The following is a 22,567-nucleotide window of genomic DNA, read 5'->3' as shown; positions in this document are numbered from 1 at the left end:
CACAAGCAGAGTTGGCACCTTGAAATCCACGTTTGCATCTCTAGTCCTAAACAAGGACAAGCTTGTGTCTCTGTGACTGGGAGTGCAGCAGCTGAGCCTCACAGCTCCTGTGCCTCACAAGAAGTCATTCAGGGCCACTGCTTGTCAGAAACAGTAAGCCCAGGGTGTAGTCAGAATCTAGGACCGAGAGCCAGAAACTCCTCAGGTTTTTATCCTGGCTCAGACACTTAATTCTCTCTCTCCTTCACTTAATTGGGGATATCAGTGCTGATTTAAAGACTTTGCAAGGAGCCTTCTCTTTACACATTGACTCACATTTTAATGCTGACATTAGGACAGGATAGGCTAACTAGAAGCTGGAAGGAATAAGGTGTGTACAGAGCAGTGTGCTGGTCTTGTGGTGCCAGCACCCCTCCTTGAACCAGAGCCCAAAAACTTAAACTGTGATCAGCACCAAGGTCTGTCTTGTGTGTCATACAGGCTGTTTGCAATGACAAAAAGGATTGGGATTTTCAGCCTTAACTTAGCCTCCAGCATTTGCGATGCTGAATTATGGAGCTTTGGCTGCAGAGCTTTAGAAATAACTTGTATTAATGATGGGCAACACCTACAGGAACTTACAACCAAATCAGCACCTGCACTAGCTAGTGCCCTTGGGGCCCATGGAGACAAGCTGAGCTCAGGGCAGTTTCCTGGGGAAATACTGACCACTCACCTGCTTGGGGCTGCAGCACTGGGTTTGCTGCCTCTTGGTTTGCATGTGCATAACATGTCAAAATTATTTCTACTGTTTAGTATGATAATATAAGTATTCCTTTGCACACTCAGTATTCCTTTGCACACAATTCCTCTTCATTGAATAGTCACTTGAGGCATAAGATACTGCTTTATCTTCCCAGATAAACCCACGGCTGGATGGTTGCATGCGGGCGTGGAACTGGCTGAATGGGGAGGACACCTCTATCCAAGAGACCATAAAGATGAATGAAAAGATGCAGTGCTTTGCTGTAGCAGGACGAGGCTCTTTCTATCCTGGACGAGGTTTTGCTGTGTTTAATCTTACTTACAGTAAGTAGGCTGGGGTTTTTTTTGTTTCTGACCTGTTGTCCTGCCATTAACCATACCTGGTTAATAAACAGTGTTAAGACTTAGGTGTGTGCCAGACTCACTGTTGATTGATGCAGAAAAGATTAAACTTATGGTTCTTAGTAAAGGAAGGCTGTAAATGATAGTTCAAGCCAATATGCCCAGCAGGGATTAGGTTCTTTCTGTGTAGCTCCAGTAATACATTTCACTGGCTCCAGCTCATCCTCAGCCTTAGAGGCTTTACATCTCTCTGTCAGCAGCTTAGGTGCTTCCAGCCCCTACCATTGTTTTCTGCTCAACAGGGAGACCTGCAGCCATACTGCTGTATCTTGAGGTTATGACAGACAGAAAAATTAATATTGTCCATTGTCTTGGATTCACTTTTAATTATGGGGTGTCATTACTTACACCTGGGACAAATGCTCTAAGCATATCTCTGATAGGAGCCAATGAAATTACAACACAGTAATAACAGGTTTCAAATCAAACTTGTCCATACTAATGTAGCACTCAGAAAGGCACCTTTTGTTGTTCTAGATTATTGTGTTTGCTGATCTGTGCAATCACCAATCAGTATTCCTGAACCCACAGAAATGCTGACCATCAATTTCAGAGTGGTGTGTAAGTCCTGCTCTGCAGGAGCCATCTGTTCTGTGTTATGTGGATTTTTCTGCTGTGCCGTGGTAAATTAGGGAGTACCAGGTGTCTGTCATATTACTTAGCACATGGATTCCAAAGTTGCAAAATAAAGACAAGGCATCACCTAAAATGCAGGTGATGTGCAGATGACAGCCAAGATAAGGCCTCATCACCTGCTTCTTTTTTTCCAAAACTACTATTATCTTTTTTTTCTTCTTTTTTATTTGCAGTGGAAAGCTTTATATGAATTATTGTATTTCAAGATGTGATGAACCTGCAAAGCTAATAGTCCTGTGAAGGGAGGTTGCAGGAGCAGGTTGAGATTTTTCTTTGCAGCCTGCATTACCTTTTAAATTTTTAGGGCACTGAGGCAGTAGGAAGATACCAGAAAGTTTAATTCAGGGTTCAACTGGTGAAATAAAACATGCCACACTTCTCAGAGATTGGTGATCAGGGAGAGTTTGAGTAGGTGATGAGTGTAGCATGCTTATACAATTTTTGAGTTTAATACAGGCTTTCATAGAAATGTTTCCTGTGTGTCAAATTTCAACTCAGATTTCTCAATGATCTTTAGGCAGACTGGTTCAAAAACTGGTTTTTGATTGACCTCTCTTGCAGCAGTTCTTTGAATGTGTCAGATTGGCAGCCATGGGAATTTGTGATAAAAAGCTTTATGTTATTCTTTGACGTTCTGAAAAGCAAAAGAATGCTTCTGAAAAGCAAAAGAAGGTAACAAGAGGAAACTGATGCCATTTTCTTGTCCAATTTTATGTTCAGGTGCTTTGGAATTATTATTTTTTTAATTTTAAAAAAATGTGGCAGTCTCTCCAGATGCTCATCTGCCTATGCCCTTCTCCAGGGAGAAATTGAACAGCTTACCTATTTGACACATTGTCCAATGAATTTCTTTTTCTGCAGTGCAACCTTCTTCTGGAAATGAAACCATGACAAATTGGGAAATCGAAGTAAATGCTGTAATTCAACCAGCAACAGACACTGGTGTGCTGTTTGCCCTAGTTACAGAAGAAGCATCTGTCCCTTTATCACTATCTCTGATTGACTATCACTCCACAAAGAAACTGAAGCAACAGGTACAAACAAGTATTTCTGTAGAGAAGTTTCCTTGCTGTTCCTTGCTTTGCTGCCTGTCTCATTATTTGTCCCACCTGTTTATAGCATGTTCTGAAGCAACAGTGCTTGCCTGAAGTTCTGCCTCTTACAGGTGTGTGTCAGATGCTAATAGGGAGCTCTTTGCAAATGTGACTTAGGTAAAAGATAGTGCTCCCTTGAATGCAGGCTTTTTTTCTTTTTTTTTCTGGCACAGAAACTGTTTAGTGCCATAAACCAGGGATTTCCATTCTTGCTTATCAGTAACTGTCCCAAAGTAGCCAAGAGGCAGGCTTTAGGTGTGGGAAAGGTGCTGGGAAAAGCCAGTCATGGTGGAGTGTTGAAGCTACTATTTAATGGCATTCCACAAGGGTAAACCAGGAAGGATTTCACTAAATCCCATGAGCCAATTTTCATCAGCTCCAGTAGGCTTGTCCCCAGTGCAATATGACTTCTGCAAGACCCACTAAGAACTCTCTCTGAGAAAACACAGTTTCAAGAATTAATCCCACTGGTTTGCTGGTTTTTCATCTGTGAAAATGAGCTCAGAACACAATCAGCAATACCAATAAGCCTAATTCTCTGCAGGCTCTGCAAAATATTTGTAATAAAGGGCACATTGGGCTCATCCTGGTACTGGGTAAGCATAGCCAGGTATTTTTCTGCTCATTGCCTGTTTTTCTTTCTTTCTCCTGCTGCTCAGTTTATCATTGTGGCCCTGGAGAACACAGTTGTGTCCAGACTGGCAATAAATCTCTGTGATAAAAAGGAACACTCCGTAGATGTCCTCCTCAAGAAAGATCACTTATCCCTGAGGGTAGATGGGGTAGCAGGAGAGAGTGAACTCAGCATCTCTGAGTTGGAAGACAGTCTGTCCACCTTGGAGAGCTCTTTGCAGTCAACGAAGACGTACGTGGGAGGATTGCCAGGTGAGCCTCCAGTTTTTTACCAAGGACCACAGACTTCCAACTTGCTTTGCTGAGCTGGGAGTCAGAAAAACTGTTTCTATTCAAGCTGTGAGAGTCCTTCTCTGTTTCTGCTTGAGCAGGCTTTGTCTGCGATGCAGGAACATAATGGATCTGGGGTTGCACTTGCCATGAATGATTGTGTCCTTCTGAGGGCAGCTGAAGGCAAAAATAGAAGGAGGAGGTTTTGCTTGTTCAACAATAGGAATGATTTAATTGGAAGGATTGCTGTAAGCTGGGTTACTGTCTTAAACCTGGTGAAATCCATAGGAGCTAGGCTGCAGGTTCCTGCAGTGCTTCATTAATGTAATGAATCCATGGGAGCACTCTTTGAGGGGAGCACTAGAGCCTCAAGGTGTTTTGCCTGAAACTTGGGAAGCCCAGTGTGATGATTGTCCCTGGCTGATGCACTTTGTGATCACAGCACGACACAGTTAACTGATTGCCTCTCAGCAAGGGCCGTGTAGGGCACAACCAAGGGGTTAAACCATTTATAGTGTCTCTGGCTTTTCAGCAACAACAGGGTTTCTTCTGGGAGGTCAGTTTACTCCTCTCTTCTGAACCTGTAAGATCAAACTTTCATCTGAATCATGAATTGTGGCCAAGTTTGGGAGTTTGTTTCTTGTTCTGCCTGAACAGGTTTATCAGTCCCTTCTGCTGAGGAATGCTATTAAAGGAGCACTTATGTCTCTGATGCACATGATGCCAGCAGCTAAGCAAAATCTTGCCCTTACTTGCCCAAGCAAGGGAGAGTACAAATGTTGGCCTCTTGTGAGGTGCTGAAGCAGTCAGGCAGGAACAGGGTGGCTGAGGTGCCACACAGTACACATGGTGTGGCTGTCCCCACCATGAGCAAGAGTTTACAGAGGATTTATCTGATGATGCAAATGGCTCCCAGTCACTCCTGGAAGGGGAGGCCACCTACTCTGGGACATTCACACAGTGGCAGGAGCGAGGCTGAAATCCCAAACGTGGCATTTTCTACTCTCAGATTGAATTATCTAAGCTGGCCATTGCACAGGCAAGAGAGGTTGTCTGCTTTTTTTTAAGCTGCTCTCAGATGCACAGTGGAGACTTCCACAACTCAGAAAATCACCCTATTCTGTCACTGTCCCAGGTTCTCTGTGGTTTGCTCAGACTACCTGTGCCCTGCTTTTCAGATGACAGAGCTGAGAGTGAGATGCCATGGCTGTGGCAGCTCAGGCTCAGCTGGCTGCTGTAGGTTTAGCTACTATCCCCCCTTTGATCTGTTGTGCTTAGCAACAGGAATTTCTGCCAGCACTCTGCTTTTGCCATTGAGAGGAACCCAATGCTTGCATGAGAAACCTTGTCGTTTGCCAAATAAATAAACATTTCAGCACTTCCAGTTGGATTAATCACTCTGGGCTAAGTAACAATACCGAATGGTCAGATTTAAGTGAGTTTGGCTCATTCAGATTTTGAAAACATTACGTAGTTTTTAGTTTTTCCATGCTTCCATACCCTGTGGAAAAAACAGTATAGTGGTCAAACTTCACGTCTTTATTCCATTTGCCACAAATAAAGAAAGAATTCTGGATCCAAATATGTATTAAGTCTGATCCTAAGCACAGTTAATGTTGCAGATGTGGAAGAAATACTACTTAGAGTTTCAATAGATAAGAGGGAACATGTAGACATTAATTACATTTTGCATAGGCTTTTCAGTTCTGGTAAATCCTAAATTATGTAATTTATGTGACGCATAGGTGATTTTTCAGAAAATATGCATTCCATCAGGTGAAAGAACCATTAAACTAGGCTTCCAAATCTTTACATGACCATATTTTGGACAAATCAATTTCTAGTCATAACAGAAAATGAAATATTTACAACATAATTTACAACACAATGAAAAAAAAAAATTCTTTTTAATTCTCTTGTAAATCCATCTGAAAGCCCACATTGTCATTCAGTCAGCCCTGTGGCACATGTAACAGCAATCTACTTGACTCCTTAGACAAGTCTTCAAGTTGTTAAGTCACAACTTCAACTCCTTCTGACTCAAAATTCAGTTTACATTCATGTGAGGTATTACAACAGAGATGCTGCATTCCTTCAGCAGACTTTGCAGATAAACCTTGGTAAATGGGGAGGAATGGGAAATAGATAACATCACTAAATAACGAAACTACTGAGCAATGGTAGCTCTCCCCCAGGAAGCTGAAGAGATTTATAGTATTTCTTTGCTGCTTACAGATCTCCCACAAATGTTCTTTCTCCCACTCAGTCCTAGATTCTCTCTGATCACATCAGCCCTGCATATCTCCAGGCAGAACACTTTAAATTTCATATAATCTTGGGTCAACAGGACAATCTATTGTTCAAGTTGTCCTTGCTTCTATGTAAAGATAAGTGATTTATTTAGCTACCTGAATCACTGTGAAGTTAAATATTTTTTGAGGCATTCATTATTTTCCATTGCACAACCAGTTTGATTGGGTCAGCTTTAGGCTGTAAATAAACTAAAGACCTTTGGGGAAAGGTAGAGGACAGAGCTCGTGTGTATTTTCTTGTCATTATGTTACTGTGTTGGGTTTTTGTTTGTTTACAGTCAGTGTGCATATGATATTACTGAAGTTAGTAGTAAGATTGACTAATTTCCTCTAGTCTATTGGATTGTACTTAGCATCTTCTTCCTTGCCATCTGTTTTCTGTCTCTGGTAAACTGATTAAAAGAACAGTGGATCTCCACAGTAAAAATTAGTCTCATTAGTCTGACCAATTCAACTGATGCATTCCAGCACCTTGCTGATGAAGGCCATCAACCTTCCTGTGCTCATACACAGCAAAATCATGTAAAGATGAGTCCAGCAAGTGGTAGAGGCAGCATATGGGAAGTGCTTTCTTGTCATAAAGTTCCTCCTATAATCTTTTGGAGCTAATTTGAAGAGAAAGACCTTCCTCTAATGCTCTAACATCTCCACCAATAACAAAGCAGAGGGTTTGGAGATGGAGGGGGGAAAACACGGGGCTGTGTGAACACATTGTGCCACTGCAGTGAAGCCTTGCTGCTGTGCAGCACAAGGTTCCATGGTTTCATCTGGTCTGGAGGCCTTGCAGAGACACAGAGCAGCTGAGGAAGGGTTCAGCCTGGGAGAAGGGCTTTTGTGCACCAGAACAGATGGTGTTTTCCTCACGTCTGGGATTGTGCTCTTGCCTTCTGGCAAGGGGGCAGGGGAGGTAGAAACACCAGCATGGAAAGAGGTGAGCTTGAATGAATGAAGCGATAGCCATCTGAGCCTAGGCAGGGCAGGTGTTTATTTAAAGGCAGCTCTCAGAGATATTTATCTGCCCTTCCCGACAGACGTTCCTGTCACCTCCACTCCGGTCACCGCGTCCTACCACGGCTGCATGACCCTCAAGCTGAGCAACACGGCACTGGACTTAGATGAGGCTCTCTACAAGCACAGTGACATCACCTCACATTCCTGTCCTCCAGTCCAGGAGGGTCAGTAGGTACCACTGCAATGCGAAAGTTTTATACTCAGAAACTTTCAGTGCTTTTCTTTTTTTAAAAGATATAAATTATTCAGATCTACCGCACTGCGTGTATAGTTTCTCTTAAACACTGAAGTTACGTAGAAGCTACTGATCCTTATGTCAAATTGATTATTGAAATACTCTTTGCTTTGAGGTTTAAAGGTTGTAATATATTTGTAAATAGTTCAGAAGACTAATATTAAATAAGTCAAAACAGAATGTACTGAAAGTGAATACTATCTTTAGACTGTAAGAGACAGTTTCATCTGTAATGTGGGAAACCTGGTAATATATGAGTGTGGACTGGAAGAAAAATAAAAATTCTGTATTATTTTTTATTACCAAACATTGCTTTCTGATTTGCAAAATATGAGAGAATAAAATATTTACATACAAGTTTTTAATTTACCTGTACTGAGATTATTCTGTATTCTGGTATTTGGAGACAGTGACTCAGACTGTGCCTGATCTGGAGGTTACACTGGGGGAGGGTGGGGGAGAGGGGAAGGGCTCGTTTTGGTTTTTTGGTTTTTTTTGTTGTTTGGTTTGGTTTGGTTTGGTTTTGTGGGTTTTTTTTTGTTTGTTTTTTTGTTTTTTTTTTTGGTTGTTGTTTGCTTTCATCAGTATTTCATATCTTCTCAGCTGCAGAGCAAATGGTGGCTGCTGTTCTTATTTCTGGAGCTTCTCTTTCTGGTACCACAAAAAAAAACTCAGTTGTGACCTTTAGAAAAACTCTTGGTCAACAGAAAATGGAAAATTAAGTTGGGTCAGCAGGAAACATTTAGAAGAAAAGACTCAAGAAGTTGAAAGCCATACAGCTTTTGTGTCAATAGCTGTTAGAGTAAATGATGAGGTGTTGAGAGTTGGGGAATATTATCTGGTGATGACATATTTTTGCTGCTGCATTTTTAGGTTGGCTCATTCACTGTAAGCAGTGGGAGCAGAGAGGCTTGAGCTGTGAGAGTTAGCCAGGCTGAACTGCATGAGGTGAGAATATCTGTGGGGGTTTATGCAGGAAAGGTTTTAGAGCCATAAAGTGTGTTCAGCTTTTCAGCTATCCTTCTGAACTTGGGATGGGCTTTGCCTAGCCTTTCATGAGTCGCTTAAGTCTTGTTTTATTTGGTCCTCTCTTGCATCAAAATAATAAACTGAGTAATCTTGGTATATGCTGCGGCGCAAAATCCAAGTATTGGGTGGCTAAGGCTACACCATCCTTCAGAGGATTAGCATGAAAAAGGCTACACCATCCTTCAGAGGATTAGCAAATACAAGGTCTTTTATAAATTATTCTTGGTCAGTCATGTTATGTTTTTCCTAAGCAGATAAGGAGATAACACATTAGTCTAATAATCTTCATGTGTGGCAACATCTGCGACCAAACTGTGAAGATACAGCTGTCCCAGTGGAAAAGAGGCAAGAAGGGGAAGACTATTCCAAGCGCATTTTCTAGCAAGGATCCCTGCTTTATTTAGCAGAGAAGAGGAAGGTACTCTTTTAGCCATTAGACATGACATCATAGCTTCTTATCATAAGTAAAACAATCAGCAGTAATGCAGCAGGGCAGAAAAGAACAGAACTTTATCACTTTGAACCAACCTACTCATTTATACTTGGAGAAGGACCTACTGTCAGCTCTGACCAGACACAAAATTTGAAAGGAAATTTCCCGCTAGACAGTAATAACTTACTGACAGACTGTCATACCTAGGAGTTGTTTATGGTTTTGGTTTTTTTTAGTTAAGCAAGGGAAACCACCTTGTTCCTGAAAGTGCTTTATGTTATTGCTGATGACTCTGGATCAATTTGTGATCCATTCTGAGGCTGTAGTTTGGGTTTTTGCTGGAAACAATGTTGATAACTCTGGGATGTTTTAGCTGTTGCTCAGCTGGGCTTGCAAAGTGTAAAGAGCTTCTCTGTTTCACACCCACCAGTGAGGGGGCTGGGGGTGCACGAGGAGTTGGGAGGGGGCACAGCTGGGACAGCTGATCCCAAGTGACCAGAGGCATGTCCCACACCATATGGCCTCATAATCAGCACATAAAGCTGGGGGACAAAAGGGGGAGGGGAGGGACACTTAGAGTGATGGTCTGTCTTCCCAGGTCACTGTTTTCCATGTGACGTTGCCCAGCTTTCCTGGAGATGTCTGAATACCTGCCTGCTCACGGGAAGTGGTGGGTGAATTCCTTGTTCTGCTTTGCTGGTGTGTGCGGCTCTTGCTTTACCTATGAAACTCTATCTCAGCCCATGAGTTTTCTAATTTTTAGCCCTCTGATTCTCTCCCCAGTCCCAGCAAGGGAGAATGAGTGAGTGGCTGGCTGGGGCTGGGCTGGTGGCTGGGGTTCCACCACAAAAATCTCCCATTTTTGAGACTTGGAATAACTCCACTGAAAAAAATTACAGATTTGGAAGACACCTATTTTTATACCAAAAAGATGAAACAAACCCTGCTTTACTTTGGTGTTTTGTTTTGGTTTTTTTTCAAATGAAACAATCTAGCAAAATAGTTTCATGTCTGGTATTTTGGTAAAATCCCTGTGGTAGTTCCGAAAAAACTACCATGTGGCATAAATGAATCAGAAACATGTCTGACTTTTGTGTTAATGTAAGTGCCACTATTTATGTGGCCAGAATTATTCTGGGTCCTGGAAATGTGAATCCTGTGGTATGTTATGGTACTCTGCACTTCCATACTAAATGTCACGTGTACAAGAGCATTTTATTCTCTAATTCAGAGCAGAAATTGCTCCTGAACTTTGCATATGTGTGCATGTATGTGTAGATATTTTGTATAGACCAAAATGCACCCTGACTCAAAATGTGGTTTAGAAGAGAAACTTTGAATTTCTCAGTCTGGAGAATGACAGAAGAGGTGAGGGGCAAGGCGGGGGTGGAGTGTAAAGATGATTTTTTTTAATACCCTACCGCTGTACCACACTGGAGAAAGGTTTGGAAGAAGAGGTAGCTGCAATAAGCATTCCTTCATTCCTTCTCAGTCATTGCTTCAACCCAAGAGAAACATTGATTTCATCCTTGTTCAGTTAGTCTAGGTGTTCAGCCCAAAGGGATCAAGTCTTTTCTGGACTTTGAGTCCTCAAAATGAACCTGGGTGGTTCCCCTGGTGGTATTCATAGCAGGTAAAAAGAAGTAAATGTGTAGCTTCACTTATTTCATAGTCAGAATGACTGTGCTTTTCACAGCCTGTATTTGCACAAGAACTAAGCATTTGGGATGCATTAAATTAACGTTTAAAACAAAACAAATGGTCTCTTTTCTGACTTCTGTTTTTGTCAGCCATATTCGTATAACTCACCTTGTCAACAATACACATAAGGCACCTCATCACTGGCCTAAAACTTTGCATCTCAGAAAAACCTTAATTGAACAAAAGGTGGCTTTCATGGTCTATGTAAATTAATCTCTTCTTATGTGTATCAGTACTGGATCAGCTTTTAATACATAGAGGTAAAACACACGAATTAACTGATATTTTTTGCAAGTTGCAAAGTATTATGCAAAAGGATGATCCCTCTTTTTTCCATTTTAAGCAGGTCTGATGGTGTCTCTTCCTTTCAAAGGAAACTGTCAAGTAAACTGGTTTTGTTTATTTAGGGTTTTTTTTAATATCTTCATAATACAGAGCAGCTGCTTAAAATGTTAATGAGAAATACCTTCCATTTCCTGTTTTACTCTTTGGCATTTCAGGAAATTTCTAGAGCTTCACTGCTGTCTAGACTGTAAGATCTATGGAGCAAGCAGCACCAACACCCTTCCTGCAGGAGGAAAATGCAGAGAAGGGATGCAGTATTTAGATGAGTTTTCATGCTGTTTGTAAGTACCCCGTCCCAAAATCCAGCAGGTGTATGCCAAAGGAAACCCAGATAATGTGGTGCATGGTGAGGAGGCAGGGTGCAGACAACAGGGACATGGATTTTTTCCTGTCAGTGGCACTGCCAAAGGTATTGTTGCTTAGCCTTTGGGGAAAATAAATACATTAAAAAAGGAATTGGGCCCCTTCATTCCTTTCATCCTTTCATTCACTCTGTTTCAGTAATTGTGAAATACCTGCATTAGGTCTTGGATTAACTTAAAAACAAATAAGAGGCATTTAACCTAAAATGGTTTGGCTTGTGGTGTTCTTTTGACTAGAAAGGAATTAATTTGAACATTAAAGTGTAACCTAAAATACACGTCTGGAAATGGTATTTTTAGTGCATTAACATGACATTTTATTATGAAGACTAGACTGGCACAAAGTTCAGCTAAAACAGTCCAAATAGAATTAGCCTTTCTATCTGAAACTTGAAAAGGGAACTGATTTGGTAGTGTACGTCTTCCTCTGTTCTTTTGTTTTCCTTTCCTTCCAAATATACACAGCCTTAGGATAGTATAAATATACACAGTGAACTTTATTGTAAAATAATTGCCACACTTTATTGGTACAACACGTTCACCAGAAGAGTTATTAAACTACAAGCAAACAAACTCTTGCTACTCAAAATTATTGACTCTGGGAGCTCCCAGCTACCCACTCAGACAACACAGGCTAAAACCCCTCAATACTGGTTCATGAGAGCAGAACACATATCTGGAGTGGTTTCTTAATTTTTCCTCTTGAAGAAAATCTATTCTGCAGTGGACTGGGTGGGAAACATCTCATGCTTACAGTAGCCAGGAATTTCTGCTACATCTGCCTGCAGGCACACTGAGCGGTGGCGTGCCTGCCCTCACAGCTCCAGGGCTCTGCCCTGCTCACAGGGAGATGTGGGTAAGAGCAGAGTGGCAGTAACACTCTGTGCTGGGCTCCTTTGGGAAGTCTAGTGCCTGCACTGCACAGTTTCCAGAGGTTTCTTTAAAACAAAATAAAAGCCTACCAGCTACTAAAATAATTTCTTTGTTCTATGGTGCATATGGTGGAGGCTTCTCTCCAGGTAAGCAGTAAGTTGGTGTGTAGAGGGCTGGAGCATTTGGGGGAAGACCATAGCTGGAGCTGGACTGGGATGGAGGCTGAGTTTCTTCTGATAAAGAAATGTCAGTAGATGATGTTCCTGGAAAATTGCTGGCAGGCTGTATCAGACAAGGAAAAATAACTTCTTCAGTAAAGGATTACAACCCCATTGCAGCTTTGTGTTGTTTGCCATGTGTTACATAATAAGCCCCACAATTAAATTTCTCATGCATTGCAGCACAACATTAACTTCAGTTCTAAAGCACCTGCTTAAGTGTAGCAATGATGGTGTCTAGTGAAACAAGAGATTCCATCTGTAACCCAAGTCATTTTTGATAGACATTGTGCAGACAGCTAGGCAATACAGCAGAACAGGAATTTCTGCAGGAAAAGCTGCTTGGCTTCCTGGGTGAGGCACAGCACCTGACTGACTGATTAGGTTACGTGTAGCTGCTCCTTTCCAGGCCTCACTGTGAAATTTAAATTACCTCAGATGTAATTAATCTCAATTATAATACTTGCATAATTATTTGCCAAATGCAGATCCTCGTAAGAGAAAATTTTACAGGTGTCTCCCTCTTTGGCAGTCAGCTATGATGGGGATTTGCCTGAAAAAGGCACCATAAATAAAATGAGCTTGGGAAGTAGCCCATTTTCAGGAACAAGCAGGGCTGGTTAAAACAAGAATGCATGCATGGAATAATATTCTGGATAAAATCCTACTACTGCTTTAAATCAAGTTTTGTCACGGATTTCAAGAGGGTGAGGATTTTATTCCTTCTCTCATATGCCAGCATGTGCCAGTCTATAGCCTTCAGCTGAAGACTTGGGCTCAGCTCCCCTCAGGTTCAGACTTTCAAGTGAACTTAAAAGTGCCTGAAATTTAAAAACAAGATAAAGTAATCATGGATCTTTTTTCAAGGAAAATGAAAAATCTGGGCAAGTGATATTCCCTGCTGCTAAAAAAAAAATTACTAGCCACAATCTAGAAGGCCAGGGCAGGCCCTTAGACAACGGCATCTCAGGGCTGTCCAGGGCTGGCAGACCCCAATGCCAAGGTGTTTGCTTCCTCCATGGGGCTCCGTGTGAGCAAGGGCTGCTGCCCTGGGTCAGACCCTCCTGGCAAGGAGAACGTTGTGCTGCATTTGTACCACATGGTGACTTGGCGAGTGAGAATGGGGACATCCCAACAGGAAGGCTCATTTATGCCCTTTAACTCTCTGAGGCAGTGCAGGTACACTGACAGACCTGCTAGATACATCACCTCCAAACTTAGATGCTGTGGTTTTGGGTTGGCTTGGGGTTTTGTTTATTTCGGAGTTGTTGCTTCCCTCCCCTCTCAATCTGCAGCCACTGCTTCCATCTGTTTGCCTGGAATTGTTTCTGCAGTGAGTTATTCTCTAGCAGGAATAACTGGCAAAACCCATAACTGCTGTCATCACCACCAGTCCCTGCCCAGCTAATCAGGACCATTACCTGCCCAGCTGGCTGGCCTGGTACCAAGACTAGTTGTGGCTGAACTGTACCAGTAAGGGATGTATTATTTTGTTGGCACATGTCACAGTAAACAGAAGAAATGCTGGTTGCATCCTTTCAAAATGCACTCCTGCTATCACCATTTCTTTTTGCTATTTTATTTTATAGATTATTTTATATTTCTATTTATAGATTTATTTTATAGACTTTGCCTCTCTGGCAAGCATTTATTCAGTGAGATACTGGATTCAGGACCAGGAATGAATGTCATATATCTTTAACCTGAGATAATTCACAGGTGACTCTAAAGGGTAGATGAGCTCAGTCAAGGTCTTCTGCTCTGTGGACAGCTAAAACTTAAATTCAGTTTCCCACATCTAAGTGTGCAGCCCGTTTGGGATGCCATGGGCTATCCCAAATGTCTCTCCGTGTGACCCGGGGACAATGGGACCTGAACCCTCTCAGAGTAGCAGCAGGGGACATGTGGGTACTTAATCTCATTATCAGGCAGTACTAGATCCCTACATGCCAACAGCCCCTGTGTTCAGCCAGATGAGTCCCAGACCCAGACTGGGATTAAGGACTACAACCATCTGAGCAGGGCTTGTGAGGGTCTGAATCCAGCAGCTTGAAGCACTTAGATGGAACATGAAGACCTTGGACCTCCAGCCCCATGGATTCAGCCCACAGTTCTCAAGCAATGGAAGCAGATGACAGTTAAGGTTCTGGCTGTTCCTAATAATTCCTGCTTCCATCATTCACAAATTGTACCTTTGAATAAGTTTATTATTATTTTTTAAAATTCCTCTACTGATGAAGAAATTACTTCTCTCCAAACTGCAACATAATGAGTTCATGCATACAGGGAGGTGGCTTTCTTTGACTTTTTCCTTCAGGAATAGAGTTAAGTTTTCCCATAGTTTCTTAGTAACCATCCCAGTGGATTCCACTGTTTCTTACTAACCTCTCCTGACTTGGGGACAGCTGGTGGTGTCTGCCTCTGAATGTTGTGAAAGTGAAGGAAGATAAATGAACACACTTATTTGAAAAAGTAGAAATCTAAGAAAGTAACGGTGTTTATTTTGGAGTGAAGATAAGAATTTGAGGTAAATGCAATGTACTTCTGTTTCTCAGTGGACACAGGACTGAACAGTCACTATGGATCCTCATGACTACTGACATGAAACTTTTCAGCTTAATTTCATGTGTTTTTATGCCTTTCTCTCTCTACTCTTGGATACGCTTGCCTCATGAGCAGGTGAGAGTCCAAAGGACAACCAGAGAAATCCTGGGGTCTGAGAACAGACCTGAAAACTAGGCACAGACTAAGTCATCCCACAGGCAAACCTGGGAGCTGGGATCCTCTGCAGAGAACCTGCCTCTGCAGAGTTTGTGCTGAGTAGCAGCCAATGCCTTTCTGCTGGTGTGAGAAGGTGTGTGCCTGTACTGTACCTGAAGAGGCAGCGGGTAGGACGGATAGGTAGAAATTGTTGCTGCAGAAGGACAGAACCCAGCATAGGTCAGGATCTGCTGGGCAGGATTGTACAGGATCTGAGGAGGAGGTGCAGCACTGAAGGCAATTTGGGACAGAGGAACCTGTTGAGCACACAAGACAACAATTTATCAGTCCAGTGTAGAGGGGGCTGGAGCAGGAGCTGCTCCTAACCAAGCAACAAGACAATTTAACAACTTTCTATTTTCCAACACAATACCAGTAGTACCAAAAACCAGCAGACAGAATGAGAGGAGGGTGTATCCGGAATGAATTTTCTGAGTAAAAATACACAGCTATTTTAATCTTCTTCCCTTGGAAAAAGGCTGCTGGTGCTTCCCTAGCAACAGCTACAGAAGCGCTGGCAGGACTCCAGATCCGAGACACCCTGAAGTGCACAGCCTACAGCTTTGGCTGCCTCTTCTTATTCATCCAGCACCAAACACCAAGTCCTTCACCATGTGCTGCAGACTCCTTCCAATGGCAACAATCTGATGCACTCAAGTCTTTTTTCTCTGCTTTCCTACACAGATTTACCTAGGTCTCCCTTTCCAGACCGGTTGCTCCTCTTTCACAGCTCACTCTCCCTGGGGAAATGGAGTTCACTGCTGGCTCTCCAGCATCACTCACAATGTGCTTACCTCATTCCTACTGCAGAAAATCCTTCTCTCATGGCTTTATTGGCATGTCTTTTAATTACAAGTTAAAATGAAGTTTGAATGAAGAAGACCCAGCTCACATTAAACCAGCTAAAAAATCTTGGTCGGGAAGAAAGATCAAAAGCTGAATGTGAAAGAGGGTTTGTGTTAAACCCTAAAACCCTGTGCCCTGTGCTATATAACAATTTGTGAAGGACAGCAGAGCAACAGAGCTCTGTGAAATATTTCCATGAGATAAATCCAGTGGTTTCTTTTATTTCCTTTGTTTTTGTTAGCATATTCCTCCACATGAGAGCATGGAATTTTCACTGAAATAATAAAATATGGTAGTTGCCAGACAAATGCTGAAAGCAGCAGCCAGGATTTTTATTTTTTTTTCACTTCCTTTCAAATTTATCAGTGGGAGATATAAACTACTGCACCCTCTGGAGACACTGTGAGATCTCTCTGTGATTGAGAAAGAAGTATATTAATTGTGTTTGTACATGGAAAACATCACCTAGGTCACTCATGTACCACATTAGGTTACTGAAAAATCTAGGCTTTAGTTTCCTGGGGAAATCTGGCATTTCAGGAGCTGGTATGGAAAAGGCTGGGATCAAAACAGAGAGCTTATTTCATGGGAGAAGGCAAGTCTCTTATCTTCAAGGCACCCTCCTCAAAACTCTCTCATCTGCAAGGTACTCACCTTTCTACCTGCCCTGCTGGGTGGATACAGTGGGGAGAGATGAAAAGACACTGCCTCAGGAGCAGGGAGGAGCAGGTAACCTGCTGGCTTCAGACCCAAAGGTTTGGGGCCAGTGCACAGTGACCTTCCTCCCTCAGAGGAGGGACAAAATCAGATCCCTCTGACATCAATGAGTCAAGAAACTTTAGCCACAGATATGAAATATAGATGTCTACTCTGCATCTGTCACCAAATTTCTGCTGTGGGTCTCTTTGGGTGCTGCTGTGTGACCTCCTTTGGCTTCTTCTCTTAAGAATCTCTCTCAGTCCTCTCACATTCCATCCACTCACAGAGCAATGCTCTCTAATTGCTAAGGATGAACATCTCAACAGTCCTAGAAGGCAAATTTGGGGAATCATCCATGCCACACCCACTAATTCAAAGCACTTTATTATCATGCTATCTGGTCTCAGCCCAGGGCCAGCAACAATTTGTGGTTCCTGAAGCTGGTTGGATTCTTTTATCAAGTATTCCAGTAATCATTCTGTGTTAAATTACTCACCTAAAATACACGGGTGGGTTGAGACATTCTACAGTGCACCAACACCCAAGTCAAAGAGATAAGGAGCTATGAACTAGCCAGGGAGTGCTAACAGTGCCAGCTCACTGGCCTCACACAGACCTGCCAGAGCATTTATGTCTGAGCTCCAGCTTCTTTTCACATCACCTGTAGTTGCATGAGTGCTAAGACATAAACCCATGGCAAGTAGCTCAGTAATTAGGGGCTCATTTTGCCTTCCTTTTTAGAGCAGGGTGAAGGAAGAGGAGAGGGGATAAAGCAATGCTATTTAATCTGTTCAGGTTCCTTTAAGGACTGCAAGAAGAAGACTAATTAAAACAAATTTTAAAATGCATCCCCTTCCCACCCCCCTATTCTCCCCTCAGGACTATCAGTAGTTCAGATTAATGCAGCCCTAAACTTAGGGCAGGCAGATTCCTTGGCAAGGTGTGTCAGAAAAACATCCAGAAGTCATCAAATGAACACCAGGGAAGAGAGTTTCTAGATTAACTCCTCATCAGCAAGTGAAATTTTCCATGTAATTCTTTACCTGCAACTTTTGTAAGAAATAATCACAGTATGTTATCATTTTGGGTACCTCAACTACATCTCGTGATGTAATATCTTGATCTGTTTTTTTGTTAGAGGTGCCTTTAATGTAACTGCCTCCATGTCCTACATACAAGCATGATGTAGATCTTAAAAGGAGATCAGGGGAGCGTGCCAGGATCTGCAGGGAATTTGTCACAAGAAAGAAAAGCTGAAAAAACTAAAACAACACTTTTTTCTCTGTCCAGGAAATATGATGGGTTTAAAGGAAAGGGCACTGTTTTGCAAACTCTCCCCTTTGTAACATGGTTTGGCTGCCAGCATTCCCCAGAGATAAACATGATGTTTTTTGTTTGACTAGTCAGCCTGGCCTTGTGTTTTCTGGAAGTCAATCCCAAAGCAATGCTGTGAGGCATTTCAGGGGGCTTTGCAGTTCTCCCTGCAAAATGGCAGTGAGCATTTATGTGAGAAGTTGACATCTTAAAGCAATGTAAATGGTTCTCTGACATAGTTTAAAGGGTGGGGTTTTGTTTCTCTTTTTCTTTCTGTCCCATGCCCCTTTCTTTTCCTCTTCTACTTGACGTTTTCTTGGCCCCTGTCTTCCCCCAAGACTTACTCCTTTTGTAAGGAAAGGGAGCAGCAGATTAGCAAATTATTTCTGGTACTAACTCAAAAGAACCCTGAAAAAGCACAGGCAGGAGCAAGGAGCAGCCATTGCATTTTGGATTGCTGCTTTAGTAAGACTTTCACAAACACAGCCGAGGTGACTGACACAAACTCATCTTTCCCTGAACTATGACATTCTTTTCCTGCTCACACTCAGTGAGACATTGAACAGCTTATTCAAATGAGGCTTTTAGCTGGAGCCCTGACAGACTCACTCCAGCTAAGCCTGGGGTCAAGCTGCACATCCCCTGCTGCTGTGATTTCCCTCCATGGCTTGATGCCACCCAGTCAGAGGACCCAGATCACGACCCACACTCTGCCTCCCAGCAAGGGAATGTGCCAGATCACGGAGACTGCAGTTCTCCCAGGAACATCTCCTTGGCTTGATGCTCCTCACGAGCAGTGCAGTGATGGCCCTGCAAAGCACAGAGCTGTACCAAAGCATCAGCCCAAATCTCATGTAAGCTCAGGTTTGAGCAAGACAGGTTAGGTGCACTCAGGCTGGCTCTCTGCATGCTTCCCACAGCTGCACTCACACCCATCTGCACTCCATCTCTCAGACAGGAGAAAACACATAGGGGTACTAAGCTGCAGTGCTCTCCCAAAAACTTGCTGTAGATGAGAGCTGCCTTCACTCCACATGCAAGCTGCTCTTCCCCTCATTTCATGGTTGTTTCTGTTTCCCTTCTGCCCCTCTCACAGGGAGGGGATGAATTAAGATGGGAAAACCGCTTCTACTCCCTTTGGGCAGCTGCAACCCTTCAGTGGCTGGCTGCAATCTGTTACCAATTCCTTGCAGGAGTCCCCTGCATAAAGGAGAGCTCAGCTGCACATTTCTTACATGCTGGGCAGAGGAATATTTCCAGGAAACATTGCAACTCTTAACAAAGGTGAATTTCAAACAATTCATATGGTCCTGGTCTACTTTAAACATGGTTTTAAGCACCCAACACATCGTAGATAGCCTGGGCATGCTTCTTAAGGAACACTGGGGGGTCAGAGCTGTCAGACCTGATGGCCTCGAGTCTGAATGGGTCTTTTGCTCTGACTGGTGCCAGTTCTGAGCAGCCCTTTCCTGCCAGTCTGCTCCCCCTCCTGTCCTGATGTACATCTCAGCTATCTCTCTCGCCTTCTCTTTCCTGCTCCCTTTCTCTTTTTTTTTTTTTCATTTTACCCATCTTTCTATTCAGTTTTCTTCTTTGCAACAGTGACCAGACACATCATGGATCTAAGATGACCCATGCTGCTATCACACCTCCCTTTGGTTGCTGCATTTCACCTCCATCTCCATGCCTCTGCCCATTGAGTTCTGCTGCTCTCCTGAGAGCCTAGTAAATCATGAGCCCCTGGCCTGCTCTTTGGGCACTGCTTTAGCAAACAGGGCCACTGACAGTGATGATCCCAGGAACAGCAACTTCACCCTTTAACGTGTCCATAAGTCCAGTCAAATGAGGGACTTTACTGGAGAATCCCTCTCACAGCACAGTCTCTTCTGAATGCTGTGGTGCACATCAACACAACACGGTGGTGTGGCACAGGGAGTAGTTAGCAGGTGGCATTCCTTACTGAAACAAAAGAGGATGTTGAAGTGTCCCAAGCTCACAACTGTTTAAATAAAAATTTAACCAGTATTCCAGAATTCATCCCCATTCTTAGGAAAAAGAACTACACAAGGCTGAGCAGTCACACGTAGGACTTGACATTTACATGTTAGCTACAAACTAGCATCATCAGACTGCGTGCAGACCCACATTAGTGGCCACTCATATCAGTGATGAATTAGAAGGGAAAAAAATATGCCACTAAGTGAATTGCCAGCATTTGTTGTGGTATTTTTCTTCCATTCATGTATTTGACCAGGCTTGACCCACTTAGCTGTGAACAGCTGGCAACAGCTTTGCCTAAAGATATAAATCCACGAGAGAGTGAATCGATGACTCAAAACATTCCCCCACTGGCTGAGACCCCAAGGGGCTCAGCTGAGCTGGAGGAGGTGAACTTTTGGGTGTGTAATGGCTAAACCTCTGATCTGACAAGGCACAGGGTGAATGATGGGCAGTGAGATAGGAGCTAGATCCTGTGGAGATTGATTGTTCCCATTGTCATGATAATTTGTGCTCTCTAGCACAAACCACTGGGCTGTGGGGGGTTCCCCTCCTCCTCCCCAGGGAATTCAGGACATTTACCTGTGGCCTCAGCGTCTTTATCTCTACTGATGGGACATAACTGAGTCAACTGCTGTTAGGATGGGCAGCTATGCTGTTTTAGAAAGTGCCAAGGATTCCCAAAGCATCCCATAATTCACATTATTATGTTAAGCTCCCCACCTAGTGGGAGGTACCTGAGCATTCCCACCTGAACCAGAGTGAATATAGACCCACTAGATGCTGTGTTCTGGGGATTTCTCTCCACCACCAGACAGATGTGGTCAGTGACCACCACTATGACCAAGACTGAGCAGCAACCAAGTCTTTTCTTTCGTGGGTGGTGAGATCCTCCCACTCCTGTCCTCTCTCTCTCTCTCTCTCTCTCTCTTCCTTCCTCCTTGTGTTTGTCCTTGGGTGGTATGGTTGCACTTTCATATTGCAATGTGTTAATCTTATATTACTGTAGATAATAACCACCAAAATGGCTCCATAGCTGTTTTCCTATTTGCTACCAAATTGGTGTGTAATAAACCTTACATTGTTTATTTAAAAGCAGTGACATTTAGTGTTGTTTCATTCTAATCTTCTCCAAGGGAGCTATTAACAAGAAGCTGGGTTACACTCTTGGCACCTTCTGTGGTGGCTCATAACATCCCAGACTCCCACAACACCCAGGAAACACATTTAAAGCATCTCCTTTGTACATTTATACTTCCTTGGTCTTAACTAATTTGATAATGGCAACAAGCAGAAAGCCCTCACATAAGGCAAAAGACTGTGAGCCTTACCATGTCTTTAAATGCCCCGAGAATGGCTGCTGTGATAATCCCCAGGAACAAACCAATGATGTTGAGGACTGTGGAGGACCACAACAGTCTGTACAGGTGGAGCACATCCTGACAGCTGCTCACACCAAGAAATTCATAGTAGCTGGAGGACTGGTCTGAACTGAAAGAGAATGCAGACAATGTCACTGCCGTGGGAATGGTTTCACACACAATAAGAGCACTACAGCATCTGACTCCTTCCTGCTGGCTTTCCTCTTTGGCAAAGTAGTACACCCATGCTCCCACCAAAAACTGCTCAGAAGAACTGGAGAAAGCCCTGCTGAAAAACTGGCTCTGCTAAGGCCAGCATCAAATGTAATCCAACTAATACCAACCCTAGTTTGGTTAGTGGTGATGGTTCCCAGCACGGACCCCTCTTTATTTTTTGTTCAGAGTCTTTAAACAGAGGCATAATCTTGGTATATGGAGGCTGCCCTTTCCATTTAGCTACCAGATAAAGCTTGCTTAGCTTTGCTTTTTTTCCCAGCTCACCTAGAAATCTGCTGGCATCTCAAAAATTGGGGAAGACAAGCTGCTTAAGCATCAATTCAGCTACAGGAAGGGAGATATGCCAGCTAGCTACATTTGTTTATGGTGTCTGTGGTTCCAAATTAATGCAGCACAGTACAGTATAAAGATGTCTTTACACTCAGGTTTGTACTATCCAGAAATCTTTGTTCATATTTCTACACCACATTGGTTATTGTAAATCAGGCATGTGGTGAAGTTACACCTCACTGTCTTGCCAAAAGCCAGAAATATCCTACTGCAAAACTTGAAACCACAGGTTCCTACAGTTCTTTCCAGTACCTGCCCTAATTTCAGCCCACTAATGAGCTCCTAGGGCAGCTATTTGAATTGGAAAGATTTTTTAAATGCCAAGCCTGTTTTTCCACTGTTAGGAAATTGCCAAATTGCCATCAGATTATGGTGGAAACCAGAAGTGGGTAGTTTGTGTTCACTCTTCTGTTTCCCCATCCCAAGTGCATGGGCCAGCATGTGCATGTGTGGTTAGGGAAAGCTCTGCAGAGCAGTCCAGAACATTTCTGGGAAGAACCAAGCCAGGCACAGTAACTTCTGGAAACATCCAATCAGGTCATGGTTCTGGCACTGAAGAACCACTACCGTTGAGATCACCTGGGCCCTGCCATGAGCCCATCTTAACTAAATGAACCTACAGCTTCAGCTGCCATGAGGATGAGGAAATTGGACTTACAATCCTGCCTTCATATCAGTCCATTCTAGGCTGACAACAAATCACTTTGTGGGCCTGTGCCTCCTC

At 43.1% G+C, this 22,567-nt stretch overlaps 2 protein-coding genes across 4 annotated transcripts in view; one reads left to right on the top strand and one right to left on the bottom strand.

The window, feature by feature from the left end:
• The window catches only part of GAS6 (growth arrest specific 6), a 39,834-nt gene extending 32,132 nt beyond the window's left edge, over positions 1-7,702 (top strand). The window contains exons 12-15 of the mRNA XM_064407902.1: positions 900-1,068; positions 2,644-2,816; positions 3,536-3,761; positions 7,123-7,702. Coding sequence (XP_064263972.1) covers positions 900-1,068; positions 2,644-2,816; positions 3,536-3,761; positions 7,123-7,274 — 720 coding nt within the window. The 3' untranslated portion in view covers positions 7,275-7,702. The remainder of the gene's footprint in view (positions 1-899; positions 1,069-2,643; positions 2,817-3,535; positions 3,762-7,122) is intronic.
• Positions 7,703-11,710: 4,008 nt separating this feature from the next.
• Positions 11,711-22,567, bottom strand: part of TMEM255B (transmembrane protein 255B) — a 67,491-nt gene continuing 56,634 nt past the window's right edge. For all 3 annotated transcript variants that reach the window (XM_064407884.1, XM_064407885.1, XM_064407886.1), the window contains 3 exons: positions 21,247-21,406; positions 15,172-15,315; positions 11,711-12,362 (listed from right to left, as the gene is read on the bottom strand). In XM_064407884.1, coding sequence (XP_064263954.1) covers positions 12,195-12,362; positions 15,172-15,315; positions 21,247-21,406 — 472 coding nt within the window. In that variant the 3' untranslated portion in view covers positions 11,711-12,194. The remainder of the gene's footprint in view (positions 12,363-15,171; positions 15,316-21,246; positions 21,407-22,567) is intronic.

This window comes from Passer domesticus, chromosome 2, assembly GCF_036417665.1.
Source record: "Passer domesticus isolate bPasDom1 chromosome 2, bPasDom1.hap1, whole genome shotgun sequence".
Classification (NCBI taxonomy): domain Eukaryota; kingdom Metazoa; phylum Chordata; class Aves; order Passeriformes; family Passeridae; genus Passer; species Passer domesticus.
Note: the sequence above shows the minus strand (reverse complement) of the source record. Positions and strands in the feature narration are given on the sequence as shown.